The 20,709-nt window shown below is 41.7% G+C and overlaps 3 protein-coding genes across 4 annotated transcripts in view; all 3 read left to right on the top strand.

Moving 5' to 3' along the window:
• The window catches only part of grna (granulin a), a 28,221-nt gene extending 24,719 nt beyond the window's left edge, over positions 1-3,502 (top strand). Inside the window, exons 24-25 of the mRNA XM_053618251.1 lie at positions 741-977; positions 1,804-3,502. Coding sequence (XP_053474226.1) covers positions 741-977; positions 1,804-1,938 — 372 coding nt within the window. The 3' untranslated portion in view covers positions 1,939-3,502. The remainder of the gene's footprint in view (positions 1-740; positions 978-1,803) is intronic.
• Positions 3,503-3,768: 266 nt separating this feature from the next.
• Positions 3,769-12,800, top strand: rundc1 (RUN domain containing 1). Of its 2 annotated transcripts, XM_053618259.1 has the most exons (6): positions 4,098-4,848; positions 5,242-6,816; positions 8,497-8,655; positions 9,476-9,674; positions 9,801-9,896; positions 10,007-12,800. In XM_053618259.1, exons 2-6 carry the CDS (start codon positions 6,451-6,453, stop codon positions 10,894-10,896), a joined length of 1,710 nt encoding a protein of 569 aa, XP_053474234.1. In that variant the 5' UTR covers positions 4,098-4,848; positions 5,242-6,450; the 3' UTR covers positions 10,897-12,800. The 2 variants fall into 2 exon arrangements, with proteins under 2 accessions (XP_053474243.1, XP_053474234.1); XM_053618268.1 differs by lacking the exons at positions 4,098-4,848; positions 5,242-6,816 and adding an exon at positions 3,769-3,968.
• An 826-nt stretch (positions 12,801-13,626) lies between these two features.
• rpl27 (ribosomal protein L27) lies at positions 13,627-18,565 on the top strand. The gene is made up of 5 exons (XM_053618281.1): positions 13,627-13,706; positions 14,381-14,463; positions 15,032-15,201; positions 18,280-18,390; positions 18,480-18,565. The coding sequence occupies exons 2-5, from the start codon at positions 14,383-14,385 to the stop codon at positions 18,526-18,528; spliced, it is 411 nt and encodes a 136-aa protein (XP_053474256.1). The 5' UTR covers positions 13,627-13,706; positions 14,381-14,382; the 3' UTR covers positions 18,529-18,565.
• Positions 18,566-20,709: the final 2,144 nt, after the last annotated feature.

The raw sequence follows: 20,709 nt of genomic DNA, 5'->3' as shown, positions 1-20,709 counted from the left end.
GCGAAGAGCAAACAAAGGCAAGCCCCAATCCACAAAATGAGCAAAACAGGAACAAAGAGACCGAGGAAATGTAACAATCAACAATCAACAAATCCTTATAGGATTTATACTACATGGTTTGAATCATTAATCATTCTCTTGATTTGTTTTTCCACATTTCATTTACACCTCTCTAAAAGGCATCCTCGAATTCGGCGAAGCAATCCGTCATAAAACTCCGCCTCCATTGCGCAAGAAGTCGACCGGAAGTAGTAGACCATCCGGGTACCTCTGGGATACCCATTCATAACATACCTCAATACGGGACGCACTAATTCTCATCAGTACAGATAGTATGCCAGTCGGGACGCAGGGAAGGTATATGTATAACCAAACTGAATAAGGTAGAAACTAAAAACAGGTGTGCATAGTCAGGAGTCAGATATTTCAAACGAGGCAGTGGTGGTGGCTGATGGGAAATGGAGTCCGAGCTGCGATGCAACCGGCGCTGACGTGACAACAACGTATTTGGAAAGAAGCGCTCGAATAGCTGGTGGATACGTAGCGGGGAAATGACGACACGTCGATAATTATGTTCCGATATATCTTTTATCATTTAATAGCGTACTCTTTTTTTTTTTCCTTCTTAATATTTACATTGTGTTTGAAGTTTTAGCGAATAACACATGGTTCACAAACATAATCGATGACATGGTCAGAGTTCTCCGTAGTAGACCTGTGGTCTGTTTTTTTAATCCTAGGCTACGTGCTGCGCAGACGGAGAGAACTGCTGTCCGAAAGGCTACACCTGCCGTGACCAGCAGTGTGTGAAAAGCTCCTGGATAAAGTTCGACTCTGTGTCTTTCGCCTCCGTCTGGGACACGGCGAATCCCCAGATCCATACTGACATCGACTGCGGAGGAGGGTTCACCTGCAAAGACTCCGAAACCTGCTGCAGGATGTCAGCGAGCTCCTGGGGCTGCTGCCCGTTACCGAAGGTAACACCGCAGAGAGCAGTGTGGATTTGATTAGATTTTTTTGTTCAGATTTATCGTTTTTAAATTGACGCTAATGAAAATAGTGATTTTGTTTAAAATGATTATTATGTATCATTTAGAAACATCAAATCGGCTTCCTTTGGTACTGTGCACCGGTACAGGTGTTTGATTGTAATAGGAAGAATATTAGCTATAAGGAGTCAGAGTCCACGCCTCCTTTAGTGGGACTGTCACACAGGCCACACCATTTTCACTGGGACAGACAGGTACAGGGGCCACGCCTCCTTTGCTAGGACTAACAGACACAGAGGCCACACGTCCTTTTGTGAGGACTGACAGAGACACCATTCCTTCTTGACTAGGACTGACAGGTATAGAGGCCACGCCTCCTTTGCAAGAACTGACAGGCACAGAGGCCACACCTCTTTTGCGAGGACTGACAAAGAGGCCACACCTCTTTTGCGAGGACTGACAAAGAGGCCACGCCTCCTTCACTGCCACTGACAAACAAAATAAAGGACACGCGTCTTTCTTTCGTTCTTACTTTACTTCGCGCGTTCTTTGTTCTCTTTCCTCCTTCTTTCATTCTCTTCCTTTCCCTATCTTTTCTTGTGCTGTTCCTTTCTCTTTCCTTCTTTCCTCTTATTTCTTTCTTCTGTAATTCTCCCTTCTTCTTCTTCTCTTCTTACTTTCTCTCCTTTTCACTGTGTTCTTTCTTTTTTTCTCTCTTCACTGTTTCTGAAGTTTGATGGTATGTTTTTGTGTAATTATTAGTTCAGGTATTCATATTTACAGTAAGTGTGTGTGTGTGTGTGTGTGTGTGTAGGCTGTGTGTTGCAGTGATATGCTGCATTGCTGTCCTGCTGGATACATCTGTGACGAGTCCGGCTCCTGCACTTCAGCGATGGGCTTCTACCCGGACGTGTTCTTCTCCAGGAAGAAACGAGCTCGCGCTCTATAAACACACATGCACACACACACACTCACGCACACACACACACACACTCGCACACACACACACACACACGCCGAGCTCGTCCTACTGAGTGGCATCACATTCCAAACCAGAATAAAGTTCACACACACACACGTTACACTAATCAGGATTTATGTATTTTGGTGATAAATGTTGATTTTGTTTTGAATGGAAAATGAAGGGCTGAAGATCATCCTGTTTACACTAATTAATCAATGTCCAAACCTGCGTTCCAGTACTCGATCTACACCTCTCCACACTTCCCCTGTCCACTTCGAAGTGGCCACTTGCAGCACAAGGTGACGACTATAACTGACTTTTTCCAGAAGCTTCGACGAGCAGAGAGTAGCTGACGCGATGACCTTGAAAATGCGTATGGTCCGTTTCCTTTAAACCATCTAACGAGTCTAAACGATCCTGCTGGTTAGCTAGCGAACATCTTAACCTGCCAAATGGATAGAAGAAAAACAAAAGTAGTTTAAAATGTTGTCGATGTTTGTTTGTTTTTTTTACGGCGTTCCTGACGTTCTCCCAGCGTTATGGCTGTGCATGATGGAATAGTGCCGATGACAAAACAACAAATACGACAGTTGTGTACATGCATACTAGCTAGCATACAACTAGCATGCTTACTGTCGAGCTTGCTAACTAGCTAGCAGAATATCAGCATTGTTATTTTCAGTAATATTTAGCTGATTGGACGTCAAAATGTTTCATTCTGACCGGCTATACTTCACACTTTCGTAGGCTAACACCAGTGATATCTCAGTTTCCATCGAGCATACTGGTGTACTAAATTGCATGTCAGCTTCATGATTTAGCATACATCCTGTAGCTAGCTAGCTATGTAGTATGGAATTGTATATCAACGCTGATTATTATTGAATACAAATTACTGACAATAATAAAGCTAATCTAGAGAGCATGCTAAACTGGTTAGTTAGCGATGCTAGCTAACTGGTAAGAGGGATGTTATGGTTGTATAAGTATCGTAATGTAATGTTTATCACCCCCGTATTTAAATGGTTTTACATGCGAAAGGAACTTGGTGTCCTCCTCTAATGCTAGTTTTATTATTATTATTATTATTTTAATCACTTCAGATTGCAGTGCATTCTGCCTGAGTACTTCTTCTGAAGTCTGTTATCTGACAAACTTCACTCGAGCTGATAAAATATGATAAAGTGACCTTTAGAATGCGACAGGGATCCATTAAGAGGAGGACAAGGTGCAGGGAAGTAGACGTCACCGAGGTCAAATCAGTACTGGAACACATTTGAACCCACTTTCCAAATGAAAACACGTTTCTTTGTTATGAGATTTTCTGTATCGCTATAATACATCGATATCAATAATATACTTCTTCTGTGACTCCTTGATTTTAAGAGCTGCGTTTCTTCATTCTTTAAGCATTTGCAGTTTGCTTCCATACACATTACATCGCTGCGTTCGAACATCTGATCGTTTTGCCCTTTTTATGTCGTGTGAATGTCTGAGTTGATTGAGTGACGCTTTTACTGAATTGAATAAAAATGATTTCTTTGAAGGACGTAAGAGTTCACAGTTCCTTATGAATTTCCATCCATCCATCCATCCATCTTCTATACCGCTTATCCTTTTCAGGGTCACGGGGAACCTGGAGCCTATCCCAGGGAGCATCGGGCACAAGGCGGGGTACACCCTGGACAGGGTGCCAATCCCTTATGAATTTAAGTTCGCCTAAATGTCCTAAAAGTCGATGCTAAGGGACCGTAAACACCTCACAGCCGCCGTCCTTTCCCCTTCGGTGAACCGACTTTCACGTCCTTGACCTGTTGCTATGGCAATATGGGAGACACCTGAACTGAGTTTTCATCGCCATAGCAACAGGTCAAACATCAGAATGCTACCATACTGTAAATGTTGGCACCTCTGGATATAATCCAATGTCATTTAAAAACATGTCCTCATGTCTCATGAAAAAATCTTCCAAATGGAGGAACCTCTCGTTCTGCTCAACATTCTTCCTCTTGAAGGTAGACGTAGGCGTTACATAAATATGCTAAGTGCATTTATTTATCTAATACCATCTTCTCCGTTTAGAAATATTTTTTGTTATACATATGGAATATGTTTTTCTTCTAAAATGTTTTAATGTGACCCCCACGGTGTTTGTAAAAGGAAATGATAAAACCCGAAAGCCTTTCTGGTTTGTTTACAGAGCTGTTCCACCCAGGGTGCTACATTTACATTTACAGATAAAGATAGAAATGTAAACATGACAAGAAAAACGCTTTGTGATTTTTCCGCCGGCTTCTCGTTGAACAATGTGCGGGTCTGTTTTAAGGGTGCCAATAATTTTTTCTTTTAGAAGAGCTGACAGAACAAAGGCCTCCTTACTTTTCCAATTTTCTTTAAATTTAGTTACAGTTACATTTATATAGCGCTTTTTCTAGCCACTCAAAACACTTTACATAGTATGGGGGGAGCGTCTCCTCAACCACCACTAGTGTGTAGCATCCACCTGGAGGATGCGACAGCAGCCATAGTGCGCCAGTACACCCACCACACACCAGATATTAGTGGAGAGGAGAGAGTGACGTAGACAATTCAGAGATGGGGATTATTAGGGGGCCATGATAGAGAAGGGCCAATGGGGGAATTTTGCCAGGACCCCGGGGTTATACCCCTACTCTTTTACTGTAAGTGTCCTGGGATTTTTAATGACCACGGAGAGTCAGGACCTCGGTTTAATGTCTCATCCAAAAGACAATGCTGTTTTTACAGTACAGTCTCCCCGGCACTATTCTGGGGCAATAGGCCCCACACAGACCACAGAGTGAGCGCCCCCTGCTGGCCTCACTAATACCACTTCCATCAGCAACCTTACTTTTCCCCAGGAGGTCTCCCACCCAGGTACTGCCCAGGCTCAACCCTGCTTAGTGTCTGTGAGAAACCAGGCGAGAACTGGAAGTTTTATTTAATTGTTTTTCATTACATTCTCTTTGTTTTTTCTTTCTTTTCATGCTCTTTCTTTTTTCCTTCTTTCCCTCCTTCTTTCTGTTGTACCTTCCTCTATTTCATTACATTCTCTTCTTTGCTTTTTTTTCCCCTTTCTTTTCATTATGTTCTTTTTATTTGCTTTCGTCCTTTTTTCTTTTCTTTATCAGTGAAAATAAAGCGCAAACGTGTAAACGCACATCGGCAGACATCCCACCTCTCCCGGAAGTCTCCCGCATATTGATAGCAGCTCCCAAATTATATATTTGATTATCCATCCATCCATCTTCTATACCGCTTATCCTTCAGGAACCTGGAGCCTATCCCAGGGCGCATCAGGCACAAGGCAGGGTACACGCTGGATGGGGTGCCAATCCATCATACAATCACATGCACAGTCACACACCCATTATACACGATGGACACACCTATCAGCCTACCATGCATGTCTTTGGACTAGGGGAGGAAACCAAAGTACCCATCAGAAACCCTCGGAGCGGCGGGAGTCGAACCCCCAACCCTGGCGATGTGAGGCAAACGTGCTAATCACTAAACCACTATCAGTTTTCTCTCTGGGTCTCTGGGTGGGCTTTACAGTCCCCCTCTCTCAGTTCACTGTACCACTGTAGTTCAGTAACTCTGTAGTGTCCACACACACACTCACACACACACTCACAAAAAAAGAAAATACAACACGCACTTCACCCCACACTACACTAAAGTGTATCCCTGGTTAATAGGGGTCAAAAATAATGAGAGTTTTGCTCACAGCACTGTTTTCAACAGTGACTTTTCAATTGCCCATGGTGGGTGAAATTATCGTAAAGGACATGTTGCATAAATGTCAATAATTAAACATTTTTATTTTTTTAAAAAAAATCTGTTTATGTGGAGGGTTCACTGTAGGAGTCCCTGTGTGTGTAAGTACTTACAATATCAGATTAATTAAATTATTGTGTTCCTCGCTGTGCCAATACTTATAATCTGTGAGGAAGTGATGTCATACTTTGGGGACTTAATGTCATTTGTTATAATAAAACATAAAGACACTGTTCATATCATTTACTTATAAACACTGAATGTTAACAAAATGGCATCAGTATGACAGAATTATTATAATTATTATTACTAGTAGTAGTAGTAGTAATAGTAGCAGTAGCAATCTAATGGACGAAATAAACACAACAAACACTGAATAAGCGTTTCTATGCAGCTGACGTTAATACGTTGAGGTCCAATCCTAGGCCGCCATTTTTGTTTACGTCATTACGCTCTCGCCCAATCGGAATTCACGAGCGCGCGCATAGATTTGAGAGCTTGGTTTCTTTGGTGACTACGTCGCAACGTAACAGCTGATGTCACAAGATGGCGGATGCACCGGCCACATATGTTGGAAGGAAAACATTAGATCGGATAATATAATCGCCACTAAAACATAAACACAGAGAGAGAGAAAAAAAATCTTTAATCGAAGGTGAGATTTTAAATAAATAAATAAATAAATTAGTGAGAGCCGGAATGTGGGCGGAGGAGACGGTGGCCTCGGATAGCGAGGCTGCAGGTGAGCGCTGGGCTCCGGTGGGCGCCGTCACTAATCCCGAGGATGAGCGCAGTCAGAGTCCGGAAGGACATGGAGCTCCGGGCGGCGAGGCGGAAATGGCGACGCGGCTGCGGCGGCTGGAGGAAGAGCACGAGCAGCTGCACTCATCCCTGCTGGCGCTCACGTCGCACTTCGCCCAGGTGCAGTTCCGCCTCAAGCAGATCGTCCACGGCCAGAGCGAGGAGGAGGACAAGGAGAAGATGCTGAAGGAGCTGGAGGAGTTCGCCTTCAAAGGATGTCCTCATGTTCTGGGCTGCCGCGCGCAGCATCCGCTCCACAACTCGGTGAGGGTTCCACATGGGCTAAAGTCAGCCTTATCTTCCGCGCAGTTTATTGGCTTCACCTTCATGGAAACGCGTCAACACTCTGATGTTCTCTGTTGCAGGGTTTTATCTTTCAGGGTTCTAGATATAGCCAGGTTATTATGTCCATCCACAACAGGGGTTTGTTATGGAACAGGTAAACTCTCTTTGTAGGGTTCTACGTGGAACCTTTAAGGGGCTAACCAAAGCACATTTTAAGGTTCTAGATATAGCCAGGTTATTAGGTCAGCCTACACCAAGGGTTCCTCATGGAACAGGAACTCTTTGTAGGGTTCTTCATGGAACCTTTAAGGGGCTAACCAAAGCACATTTTAAGGTTCTAGATATATAGCCAGGTTATTAGGTCAGCCTATACCAAGGGTTCCTTATGGAAAAGGGAAATACTGTTGTTGGGTTCTACATGGAACCTTTAAGCATCTAACCAAAGCACATTTTAGGGTTGTAGTTGTAGCCAGCTTATAAGGTCCATCCACAGCAGGGGTTCCTTATGGAACAAGTAAACAGTCTTTGTAGGGTTCTTCATGGAATCTTTTAAGGGGCTAACCAAAGCACATTTTAGGGTTCTAGATATAACCAAGTTATAAGGTTCATCCACACCAACGGTTTCTCATGGAACAGGTAAACACTCTGTTGTTGGGTTCTACATGGAGAAAATTTCGACTAATTCTAATTCAGAGGGTTCTTTGCACCTTATTACTGGTTCTTCTGAAGCGTAGCTCTTTATATCATCATCCAGTAGCTTTCAACAAGGCTCCTTTGTGATTGTGGGTTCTTTCTGGAAACCACTCTTGTAATGTTCTACATGAAACCTTTTAAGGGACCAAACCAAAGAACACTGTAGGGATCTAGATGTAATAAATTTTTTTTTCTCTAGGTGTATTTTCCACTTTTTTAAACAGTAACTTCCCAATAAGTTCCTTGTTAAGTTATCACATCCTGGTTATTTACAAACAGTTCTTTGCAATACTTTAATAGTTCTTCAGAATCTTTTCCGGAACCCGTGACGGTTCTAACCCACTTTTGAAATGTAGCTCTTTATATCGTGGCCCAGTAGCTTTCAGCTAGGGTCATGTGCAGAATGCTAGAATGCTAGAATGGTTCTACTGGGAACAGACTAGAAACCAATGGTGGTGGTTGTGATGGTGGAACTTTGTGTACACCATATACTTCGCTGCCTGTAGTCCATCTGTGGTGCAAAAGTATTGGCGCCCCTCTACATAATATACCAGTTTTCCATGGGACTGCTTTGGGAATTTGTCTTCTTGTACTTGTGGGGAAACTTTTACAGCACACTTCTTCCCAAACCGAGTAAACATCTGAACCTGGTATAAGATCAAACAAAGGCCCAAAAGTTTAGCTTTAATCATAACGAAACCACGTTTTGTCCCTTTCTAGCTCGTAGGTTTCCGTTTCGGTCTTTTGTTTACATAAAGATGTGATCTTTCACATGAAGTTATATGCTCAGTTGTTTTGCTTTTCTTCCTCATTCCTTCCTCTCATGCTTTCTCGACAGGAGGAGCTGGTGAGTATTCACAAAGCTGCTCTGCGAAATGCACCCTTTAACGAGATTTTGTGTGTGTGTGTATAACATAGAGTTAACACACTGCCACTTCTCTGCTTGTGTGTGTGTGTGTGTGTTAGAGCGAGAGGGAAAAGAGGGAGCGCCTGGAGGCTCAGAGAGAAAAGCAGAAGGAGCTGATTGTCCAGCTGAAGGTGCAGTTGGATGATTTGGAGCGTTTCGCCTACCAGGAAGGCAGCTATGACTCACTCCCCCAGTCTGTCGTCATGGAGAGGCAGAGGGTACGCGCCATCCCGTAATATCCCACAAATCAGGGAGTCTGAATTCACTGAGTTTAATTCGTATTAGCGTGCAGATCATTCGCCAGGTCATAATCAGAACTTCGAGGTGAGCAGAAACGTATGAAAGAGTTTATTTAGGCTTTATATGTACAATAAAGATAATTGTCCTCGTAAATGGCTTTTATGACCGTTCTTGCTTATGCATCTTGATTCAGTATTTCATTTTACAGAATTTAGACAAGTTTCTAGTTTCAGATCTCTGTGCTGGGATTAGAGTTCCATGGGGACGTGGAGTAACTCCACCGTTTGTACGTTCTCTTCGGGCATGTTGTTTCATGTTGGTGGTGTTCCTGTCCTCCTCTTCGGTTTAGGCTGAATCTTGTGTAGTAAAATGTTTTTTGTTTTTTTTTGGACAGCGTTTACTCTGTATATGTAGGAATTTAGCACACACATCCAATTTCCAAATTATGAAAAGATTTAACGGAGATCTCTCTTATTTGGTCACATAACATGGTCTATCCAGATTGGGAGCCCAAGAGGCAGGAGGAATAACATCAAATCTCTGAGGTTGATTAAAGGAACTGTTAGAACACCAGCTACTGTTATAAAGCCACTTTATATTAACAGGATTTCAATGAGTTTTTATTTATTTATTTATTTAGGTAATTTTTGCAGCCAAAAATGCTGTATTTTGCTCCTTTTTTTCCCCCCTTCAAAATTTGCAGGTTTTTGTCTTTAGTTAGGCATCGAAAAATGAGATGTGAGCTTCTTATTCCGGGAATCCTTGCACGGTTTTGACTTGAACCTTCTCCTGATGCAGGTGATCATCGACGAGCTGATTAAGAAGCTGGACGTGAACCTGAACGAGGACATCGGGAACCTGACGCCCGAGGAGCTGCGACAGCGTGTGGACACCGCCATCGCGCAGATCGTCAACCCCGTGCGCGTTAAAGAGCAGCTGGTGGAACAGCTCAAAACCCAGATCAGAGATTTGGAGATGTTCATTAACTTCATACAAGGTGAGGAGGAGGAGGAGGGTCACACACATGAGCTCAGTAAACATTTAGGCTAAACCCTGCACAGTTTATTAGTGGGCTTTTTGCTAGCGTTGAAATGGCTCCTGATCCTGATGGTTCTCCACACAGATGAAGTGGGGAACCCGCTCCTGTCAGACAGAGGGAGCAGCCAGCAGAGTCAATCCACCGGACCCAAACCACGAGGACACGGCGGCATGAAGCAAGGTCAGTGTCTGAAAATCTGATGATAGCCATTTAACGCTTAAACCTCTTAAACTCGGAGCTTCGGTGTGAAACATGTCGATGTGACGTGTTTTCCTTGTGTCCCGGTGCAGTGGACCCTGAGCGTGCAGAACAGCTGCGTGCCAGCGGGCTGCGTCTGGTCCAGCGGGCTTTAGCGGTACTGCAGATCTTTGCTCTGAGCCAGCTGGGCTGTTCAGCAGGCACCATGTCACCAAAGGCGTGGCCGCCAGCCGACGGAGCTTCTGATTACGGCCCCCTGCTGAACAAACTCGAGGGAGCCGTGGAGCGCGTACGCCTCCTCGCCTCTTGCCTCCAACCTGCAGGTCAGGACGAGCCTGTGGTGAGCTACACGTCCGCGGCGACGCCCTCGGCCGCCCCTTCAGGACCTCGGCACGACCTCGTCGTCGCCGTGAGGAAAGATCTGTCCCTGGCGCTGCGCGACCTCCTCGCTCACGGCCTTTACGCGCCCTCCGAAGGCATGAGCCTGGTCCTGGCGCCTATTTCCTGCCTCCTGCCGTTCTCCGGATCCTCGCAGCAGGACTCGCTGCACCCCTGGGAGCTCTTCGTTAAGTATTATCGCGGGAAAAACGGCCCAGCTTTCGCCGAATCGCCCGCTCGGCAGTTGTCGCAGTCCTTCAGCCTGCCTGTCGGAGGAACCTCGACGGTTGTGACTCCGAAACACTCGCTCCTGTGGGCGGTGCACAGCGTACTCCGGGAGCACGGACGCTACAAACGCAGCGCGGACTCCGAGTTCAAGGCGCTGGTGTGTATGGCACTGAACGAGCAGAGGCTGGTGTCCTGGGTCAACCTGCTGTGCAAGGCGGGGACTCTGATCCACACTCACTACCAGCCCTGGAGCTACATGGCGCAGACCGGCTTCGAAGGGGCGCTAAGGATTCTGGGACGCCTCAGCCACCTGAAATTCGATCTACCCGTCGATTTAGCGGTGCGACAGCTCAAAAACATCCAGGACGCGTTCTGAGTCCGTCGGCGTCTGATTATTTCAAAGAGGACGAGAACAGAGTCCAAATGTCTGATCTGATCTGATCCGATCTTAAAACCAACGAACTGTCTTTATTTCATCAGCATCCAAGATTTACTTTTAATCGTGTAAAAATTAAATAAATAAATAAATAAGGTAGATTTGTTTAATATCTAAAAGTGTTTCCAGACCTGAAAATAATCTCATCATTTTAAAGACGCATATTCTGAAATATTCTGAAATATCGGAAATAAGCTCCGCCCCCACCATGTGAGGCATACTGCAGTTTCAGCTGAGGGGGGCGGAGTCTGTGAAATGAAAAACGCTTATCAGAGGGCTCCTAATGTTACAAACCGCTCCTTTAATTTGTTTTTGGGTAACACCATCCACACCACGGTTAAAGAACCTGACCTGAAGCTCTTGACCTGTATCTGCACGATGGTATACGCTGTGCTGCTGCAACACAATTGGCTGATTGGATAACTGCATAAATGAGCAGGTGTTCCTAATAAAGTGGATGACGAGTGTGTAATTCTACGTTTATTCTAGCAAGTGACAAGTCACGTTTGTTGCGATGTTGACCTCTTGTAGACGAGTACCAACCGTTACTGCCGTAGCTTGTGGGCGTGGCCTGTCCAGTGACATGCTACTTCCTTCCAAGCTTCATTTTTCATATACGCGTCTATTGAGAGGACGCACAGTATACGACAGGATAAGACGAAACCTCCTGTTGTTTTTTCGCGACAAACAGTAAACGCGAACTAACACGCCGAAGAAACGTCTTCGTTTAAAAACAAAGCGTACAAAGAGATTTCAGAGATTGTTTTAAAGCAGGTAGAAAATCTGTGCTGTTGTTTTTTTCCGGGCTGGAAAAAATGTAAACGATGACAACCTGAAATTTAGAAGGGGAAAAAAAAAAACTAGTGAAGCTAAAAGCATGGCACTGTTCCAAATGACAATGTTTTAAGGGATCGGTGAAATGATGGGGTTGTTACAGGGGTGGAAACACTTTCAGAAATCACAGACTGCACCTTTAATATTGTTTTGTTCCTGTTTATTGAATTGAAGTTGGAGAGACAGTAAAGTTTTACATTTTTTTGCTAAAGTGATCCTGGGAATTTCTTTCACCTCCTGTATGTCTGTGAAGTGAGGTGTGTGTGTGTGAGAGAGAGAGAGAGTGAGAGCTGACTATTTGCTGCTACTAAACATCTTTCAGGTTGCAGGTTGATCCGATCGACTTCCCGTCACGTTCCTTTTATACTGTATATTTTCACAGTCGCTGAATCTCCTTGGACTTCCCTGAAATCTTGAATGTAAATCCATACTACTGTGCCCTACTAACCCTTTTTACTGCAGATTTCTTTTTCTGGGTTTTTTGGTTGTTTTTTTTCTTGAGAAAAGTTAAAGGTATATTTTTATGGACCAGTTTGATAAAGAACCCCGGATGTGATGAATACATGTGTTTCACATTTAGTTTTATTTATTTCATTCGGTTTGTGGTTCCTTTTTCTCAGATGATGTGCTCATCTCAGACCTGCACCTTCTTGTTTTATTTTTCCCACCTTTGAATAAATCTTTTATTAGTGTCGGATATGTTCGTTTGGGTTTGTGTGCGTGTTGATGTCATCATGATTCATAAAATGTCATTTATCTTTAGTTGATCTTTACTTCCCATTTCCTTTAGCATCATTGTTATTAGATTTTTAATTTAACTTTTTATTCTTTTGCCCCCGCCCCCTTTGTGTGTGTGTGTGTGTGTGTGTGTGTGTGTGTGTGTGTGTGTGTGTGTGTGTGTGTGTGTGTGTGTAAGATAGAAGGATTATGTATTGTACTTGAAAATATATTTGATTCAGGTTGATTCAGTTGCTGTATTAATAAAAAAATCATGAAGGGGTTGATGGGAACTTGAAGTTTAGTCTGTTTTGTTTTTACCATTGATTTCATTTAATCAATCTTTTTTTTTTGTATTAAATACTTCAAAGCAATTTGATAGCATGCTAGGATTTCTTTTTTTAAATCATACTTTTCATTATTATTTATTTATTTATTTATTTATTTTTTAAAAAAAGTTTTAGTTGTTTAAGGTTTAGTTTGTTGTTGTTTTTTTTCCATTCATTTTGTGCTATGGGAATAGATTAAAAAAATACCAAGTGTTAAGATATTTTTTGAAAATATAAACATATAAAACTTTCAGTTTATTTATTTCTTTATATATATATATATATAATTTCTTTATTGTAGGTCACCTCAAGCATAGTTTTTGACATGTACCTTATATATAAAGATCTAAAATTAAAATATAACTAAAATCTAGTCAAATATCAGAATTAAACATTAATTTTTAAATTTCTAAATTTGAATCTTAATGATATAGATAAAAATATTAGGAGATATCATGGCTGCCACAGACGAGCTAATCTTTAATTGGGCAAATATTAGCTTCATGCTATCGCTAGCTAGGTTTTATGGAATGTGTAGTTTTTAGACCAAAAAGAAATGGTTCTACAAATTAAGAGTAAAATTATTACAACGTATTTTTTCTTTAAAAACAGAACGTTTATAAGAAATTGTGGGGTAAATGGCTGCTTAGTTACTAAATATATATATAATTTAAAATCTAAGCTTTTTTTATTTAAAAATAATAATAATAATAAAGCTTATAACTGAGATGCTAGCTCTCTGCCATCAGATAGCGCTACTCCAGGAAATAAAAAATCTAAGCGGAAGTACGTCACGTTCCTCTGGTGTCAAGGGTCACGCGCGCTCTGCCTACTTCCTTTCTTGTTATCGTCGGCCATTGGAAGCCATCAGTAAGTGTTAGACCATTTCATAATCCCTTTCCATCAACGAATAAATGAACACCTTTCCCCGTTTTTGCGCGTTAGTTGCTTAGTAAAGATGTTAATCTTGAGTTGTGGATGTTTATTTGTGTAAATTTGTTGCTTTTATAACAAAAATATATATGTTAAGGGTAACTGAGATGCCTCTCGCGCTTCTCAGAGTCGGTGATAAATATGGCGGCTGGTTTGCCTTTCTGTCATACTGTGTTTAATTTAAACTGTTTATTCGCTTTAAAGCAAACTACTCCATGTTAAAATATTCAAATAACGGATAACCTTTTTTTAATCCTACTTGTGTGTAGTGTGTTATCTCGGCTTGCTGAAGTCGGGTAGCTAACATTTATATAGCGCGTGATGTTTATCCCTCGTGCATGTTGAATATTTAAAGTTTGTACATGGTTTTAAAGTCAGGAACGCTTTGTGAATAAGGTGGCAGGTTTGTTATTGGAGGAATAAAGGACCACGCATGAGAAACTACCTGTTTATAGGTGTATAGGCACGCAAATTCAGCATTTGTGATGTAGAAATATCTTACAAGAAGATCCTTTTAAAATGGTCATTGAAGAGGATTGTGTATTTTTTTCTTCTTCTTCTTTTGCATTTTAAAGATCTTAAAGGTTGTGTTGTCTTTATTTGGTTTTCAGACATGGGCAAATTCATGAAACCCGGGAAGGTGGTGATGGTCCTGGCTGGACGTTACGCCGGACGCAAAGCCGTCATCGTCAAGGTATGCATCGATGCCTGGGATTTTATTTTATTTATTCCACACACACACACAGGTTAATGCTCTAATACATTATCGTTTCTCTAGTAACAGCTCCTTCGCAAACATTTATTATTATTTATTTAATTAAAAGGAAGATGTTTGTTAAACATCTATGGAAGGAGTCTCCAGTGTCAGGACAGAGAAGTTTATGCTTCTGTGGGTTTTCTCGGTGACATGATGTTTACAAAAACTGTAATAGTTGGCAAATTGCTTCCTCCTTTGCTGTGGTATGAGAGGAATAGGACACTTTGGGACAGTAACACTAATCCCAGGACTGACGTACTCATTACGAAGTCTCTAAGTGGCTATGTCATGTTAAACTTGGATACTTCCAATTCCATCTATGCAAGTCTGATCATGAAGTAAATCTAATCACGGGTGACTGTTAAGGGTTAGAGCGCTGGTGTGGATTGGTGGTGGATCAGTAATCCGGTGATTTAAGATCATTACAATAAGCACTGTATTTCCGTGTATAGTTGCTTAAATCTCACGTTTCTCACTCTCTTTTTTTGTTGTCTTCGTTTTAAAGAATATTGACGACGGCACCGCTGACCGCCCTTACAGCCACGCCCTGGTCTCGGGTATCGACCGTTACCCCCGCAAAGTCACCGCCACCATGGGCAAGAAGAAGGTGGCTAAGAGGTCCAAGATTAAGGCCTTCGTTAAGGTGTTCAACTACAACCACCTGATGCCAACCAGGTACGTGAAGCCATGAAGATATGCCGTTTCATCAAGTATTTGAGTTTGTTAATTAATACGAAATAAAACCCATCTATCTGTTAAGTTCCACGTAAAAGGGGTTCACTGACCTTGTTTACGAATGTCACTGGCTGGGGGGAAACAACAAAGAAGCAGCAAATCACAGCAAATGATCTTGATTCAGTACATTTTCTTCTCTTCCCTGTTCTTGGTGCTGATGTGTTTGGTTCCTGCTTGGGTCACTGAGAACCTTACAGATGTTGCTGTCCTGTTTCTCAGCTCATGATTATGGAGTTCGTATGTTTTCGTCTCTGATGGAGCGTGCGCTGGCATGTTGCTGATTTGTTGCAAGATGGATGCTAGTTTCTTCCGTTTCTCGCTCGCGCACTGAGCTGCTTAACTCGGTCTGCGATAGCGTTGTAATTTATCGTTTCTATAGTAACGAACGATTTCTATTACAGGAGACTTGTGTGGTGGTCGCGTCACGTAATCTTAACATGTTTGAGGACGGTGGTGCGGTTTATTTCCCAGGTCTCTCGTACTCAGAACTAGTAAAGAACTATAATCCCGTATTTTTCTCTTTTTAATTGTAAGGACGTGGTCGTCTAGCGACTCGCTTGCGTTGCAGTATATGCAGTAGGATCGAGATTCATTTGTTAATGATGACTGCTAGGTTGCCATTATCATTTAAATCCTCTTCATGCGATGGAGAATAGGAGATTGTGGTTAATTCTTTGTGAGCCAAAAGAAAATGAGGATATAAAATTAGCTTTAAAAAAAAACTACTTTTGTTGCTGACAAAAATACTTTATTTTGCTGCAGCTTTTTTCAAAATGTGCATCATTTTTTTGCGGAAAACTACTTGAATTGGGCGAAATAGTCTTTTGCAGTGATGGTTTATATGTAAACGAGACCTTTTAGCTGTACTCGCGTTCGATGCACGTGAATTGAGGGCTTTGGCCGATGATGTCACATGACACCAACTCGCAGGTTCCTCTGAATATTGCGGCGTTCCCTCGAGTCTGCGTTAATTTAAACATGGCGGAATTCTGGAGGGACTGATTAATATTGTCTATATGTGACTGTAAATGTAGTTGGAGCTAGGTCAGGGCTGATTGACGCGGCTGCAGCGACGGCTATCAAGTCGGATCATTTAAACGTCTGTCAGAAAACAAACGTGGTGTCTGCAACTTCAGCATCAGCGAAAATAACTTGTGCTGTACCTCACCCGCCTTTTCACTCGTTTTGTATCCTGAACAAATCGTAATATTCCCACGCCTGTTTCACGAAACCGGCTTCGGTGGCTGCGCAGGTAAGTTTGCGTTTAGTTTGAGCAAACTCCTGGTTTTTTTCCGTCTCAAGACGGTGTATTGATTTGGGCTTTTAGCGGTTTTCATCGCCATGGTAACGTGCTCTACACGGCTAACCTGCTCCGGAGCGGGTCTGAGAGAGCTCAACCCCAACTTGGACCAATCAGCTGCGAGTAAAGTGATATAAATCCGACACAAAGTTTGTAGCGAAGGCTTCTCCATTTGTGGAGAATCCTGTGGAGCGCAAATAATAAGGAGGACACTTGGAAGCCAAAGAACTTTTAAGGACAGACACAATCCCCTGGTTTTCCCGACGAGCATCTGTTCGAAAGATATGGATTTTCATCAGACGGTATAGTTTATCTACGCCGGTTTAAACTCTGACTCGCCGAAGCCACGCCCCTTACTGTACCGCAGATTGTAAATGTTGCTTTGTGGAGTAGTGCATATTTTCATGCAGCTGCATTATTCCTGTCCTAATATATTGTCACACATTTATATTTATTTGATTAATTAAAATAAATATTTATATTAAATGAATTTACAAGAAATATGTCGGTTTCAATACGTTTTCAATACGTTTTCAATCCGTTTATTCTCGTTGCGAGTCTTAAAGTTAACTTATACACAATCTGCGGTGTTGTCGAGCTTCGGCGGGCGAAACGGTGAGATTTTTGCAGATAATGTGGGTTTAAATTCCTCATATTTCCACACAATTTCTTGCTCTTCAACCAGAAGTATGCACACCTGCGTTTTTCCATCTTGAACGTTACTATAGGCTGTTTCCTGCAATGGCTCGGCTTTTACGTGCTGAGCGAACTCTGGTTCAGGGTTAAAACCTGGGTTGGCTGAGACAGTTGATAACCAGCGTCCTGAAACATGCTCACCTTAATTAACCCGGGTCGGATTAGTTTGGTTTCATGTTTCGTCAACTCCAAACTTACTCTGCAGCCGAGGCCTCTGTCAGTGCCGGGGGTGTGGAGTTAGGATGATGGACCTGGAGAACATGCACTATTGCACATATTGTGTTATAAAATTCAGATCTTCATGATATTATTGAGATCTCGTACCATGTGATGCGTAATCTTAAAAGGATGAGTGTAGTACAAGTTCTCTAAGCTGGAAATAAAAGATCTTTTATAGTTCTTTAGTCAAAAGTAGGACACGTTTGGCCTGCTGTTCACTTACACGGTCACTTTGGTGAAAACGTTGGAACTGGTCGAAGAAGCCCACCCCCCCGCGCATTTTAGAATAATAATGAAGTCTTCAAAACTCTGGAGTAACACACATGGAACTATGGGAATTATGTGATTAAAAAAAATCCAAAATAATTAAATATTTTATCGTCTTCAAAGTCGACACCCTTTTCGCCTAGAATTTCCCGAAATGTATTCTTGGCGTTCTCTCACCCGATTTCTTGAGGAATTTCCCTGAGATGCTTTTTAAATCGTATTAAAGGAGTTCACACCGACGCTGGACTCTAATCCGCTGCTTTTCAGAATATTTCGCTCCGAGTCGTCCGTTTAAAAATGTATTTTTTGTAAATAAAATGTTTTCTAATGAAAGGAACGAATACGTCGGCACGATTATATTTTTGTCTACGACACCGATTTCACACGTTTAATCACACCTTCAGATCAGAAGGTTTTTAAGATCGTGAGAACATTTCGGTCAGGTGTCCACAAACTTTTGACTGTTGGTGTGTGTGGTTTTTCCTCTTCATCTGCTTTATTAAAAAGCTCAAATCTGATTTCTGGGCTCTCTGTAGGTACTCGGTTGACATTCCTCTGGACAAAACCATCGTCAACAAGGACGTGTTCAGGGATCCCGCTCTGAAACGCAAAGCCAGGAGGGAGGCCAAGGTCAAGTTTGAGGAGAGGTGCGTGTTTAATCTCTGGTCCTGATGTATAATACACGTGTCCAGTGGATTCTCTGCAGTGACTCTGTTTTTTTTCATTTTTCTTACAGGTACAAGACCGGCAAGAACAAATGGTTCTTCCAGAAGCTCCGATTCTAGGCATTCAATGGTTTCTCTAATAAAGTTGTAAAAATCCCTCCATTGTTCATTTTGTCTTTTTATTTGCTGGTGTTTTTATTATTACTATGAGAATCAGGAAGTCCAATTTTCAGTACAGTTCCTCCCCATGATGGTCATCCCACGATACTGACCTGAGCATCTCCCATGTATAGCGAGACCAAGCATGACACAAGGCAGAGTTCCAACCCTCGATGAGGATTAATTCCCAAAAGAGGAGCCTCATCTGTAATATAGAAGTACTTCGGATACAACGTGTAGTATTTGATGTTCAGGATTAAGTTTGACTTTCATCTATTTATTTAATTTTTGGATCAGCGTTAGTTTGCAAGGCTCTCGAGAATGTATGCTGATGGGACTTGAGGCCAAAAACTTAGTGTTGAATGTTTCTAGTTTCATGTCATCTTTTATTTTGTTACAGCGACAAATGCCATGAAATATATGGTAGTCTATATTGGAGTTCGTCTATATCACCCATCCGTAACACCGTGGTATAAAATTATTGGTTTGTGTTTCTCATAATTAAATGCTGAATCTTTTGGAATAAACAGAAATGACTGTGTAGTATGTCATCGAGTTTTCAGAACAGTAGATCCTCCACAGGAACCACTTCACAATAACGTCTGATGGCTCCGCCCCTTCTGCTACACTCCACACTAACACAGCTATTGGGGGTGGATAGGTACACTTTTGTGTTCACTTCTTTTGACAAAATTTACACAGTCGTACTGATTGATTTTTCATATTAGACCAGTGGTTTTCAAAATAGACACCTCTCCTTTTTTTTTTTGTTTCTTTAAACCTCGAATTAAATGAGAAAAATATCCCACAAATATTAAACCCACAAATATCCATGTCACTTTGGAACTGTTTGGTTGGTGGAAAGTACAGGAATAATAAAAAAAAAAAGCTCCAATAAATAGCCAGAATATTATTATTGTACTGTAATTCTGTAATCTGTAGAGGATTTCTCAGTTTTTGCAATTGTTAAGGCCAAAAACGTTTGGTTTTGCGGCGGCTTTTTTCAAAATGTGCGATGCATTTTGCGCAAAACTACATGAATTGGCAATTGCAATTCCACATAATTGTTTTGCATGCTCGTTTAAATTGTTTTGCACTGCTGTTTTTTTTTTGGTTTTTTTTTTTTTAAATATAAAGTTGTACAGCATCTTCTGGATATTCTAGTGCACATGTCTTGTGGTGTTGAAGGAAGAAACTGAGGCATTACTAATATATTTTATATATAAAAGTCAGCTTGCCCCTGACTGTTACAAAGTGCTGACACTGGAGACTCCTTTCCTAAGTGTTACATAAACATCTTACAGAAAAGTTCACCATATATCACACACAATATCACACTTTAATTTTTTTTTTCATTTTATTTTATTTAACAAGTCCCTGTGACTGAGCTGTTCCTCTACAAACGATTAAACTGACAGACTGCAGTGCATTGTGGGATTTGATTTGATGAGTATACTACAGCGAGTCAAATCATCTGACTCGGCTCACCAATAAGAGCCGACTCTTTCAGATGCCAAACGACTCAACGCCCCCCCCCCCCCCCCCACCATTAAACTACCAGACTGCAGTGCATTGTGGGATTTGATTTGATTGATTTGATTTGAAATCTTTTTACTCGGCTCACCAATAAGAGCCGACTCTTTCAGATCCTAAACGACTCATTGCCCCCCAACCCCCCTTCCATAAATAGATAAAGTTATGACTAGTGATGGTTCTGTATTAGTTTACAAAGCCTTACTCTACTCTCAGTGAAGATGGCTGATAAATATTGTATAGTGAAGCAAGAATTGTTCACGTTGTTCATTTAAAGGAGTCGACTCGTTTGCGAATGACACATCACTGGTACAATCAGACATTCAATTCAATTTTATTTGTATAGCGCTTTTTACAATGGTCATTGTCTCATGACACTGATTTGAAAACATCTCTAATATATGCTGTGGTTTCTGACGCAGTCTAAACGCTACATTTCAATTCGTTCTTACATTGTTCAGTTATTTCCCACGTTATTGCTGATGATTAAATTCAAATACATTAAATGTAATAATAATAATTGTTATTATTATTAATAATATTATTAATAATAATACTAACGTTTAAGAGGTAGCAAATTGCTGTTGTGTAAGAGGAACAAAACACTTC

Source organism: Ictalurus furcatus, chromosome 2 (assembly GCF_023375685.1).
Source record: "Ictalurus furcatus strain D&B chromosome 2, Billie_1.0, whole genome shotgun sequence".
Classification (NCBI taxonomy): Eukaryota; Metazoa; Chordata; class Actinopteri; order Siluriformes; family Ictaluridae; genus Ictalurus; species Ictalurus furcatus.
This window is presented reverse-complemented; position numbering and strand designations above follow the sequence as displayed.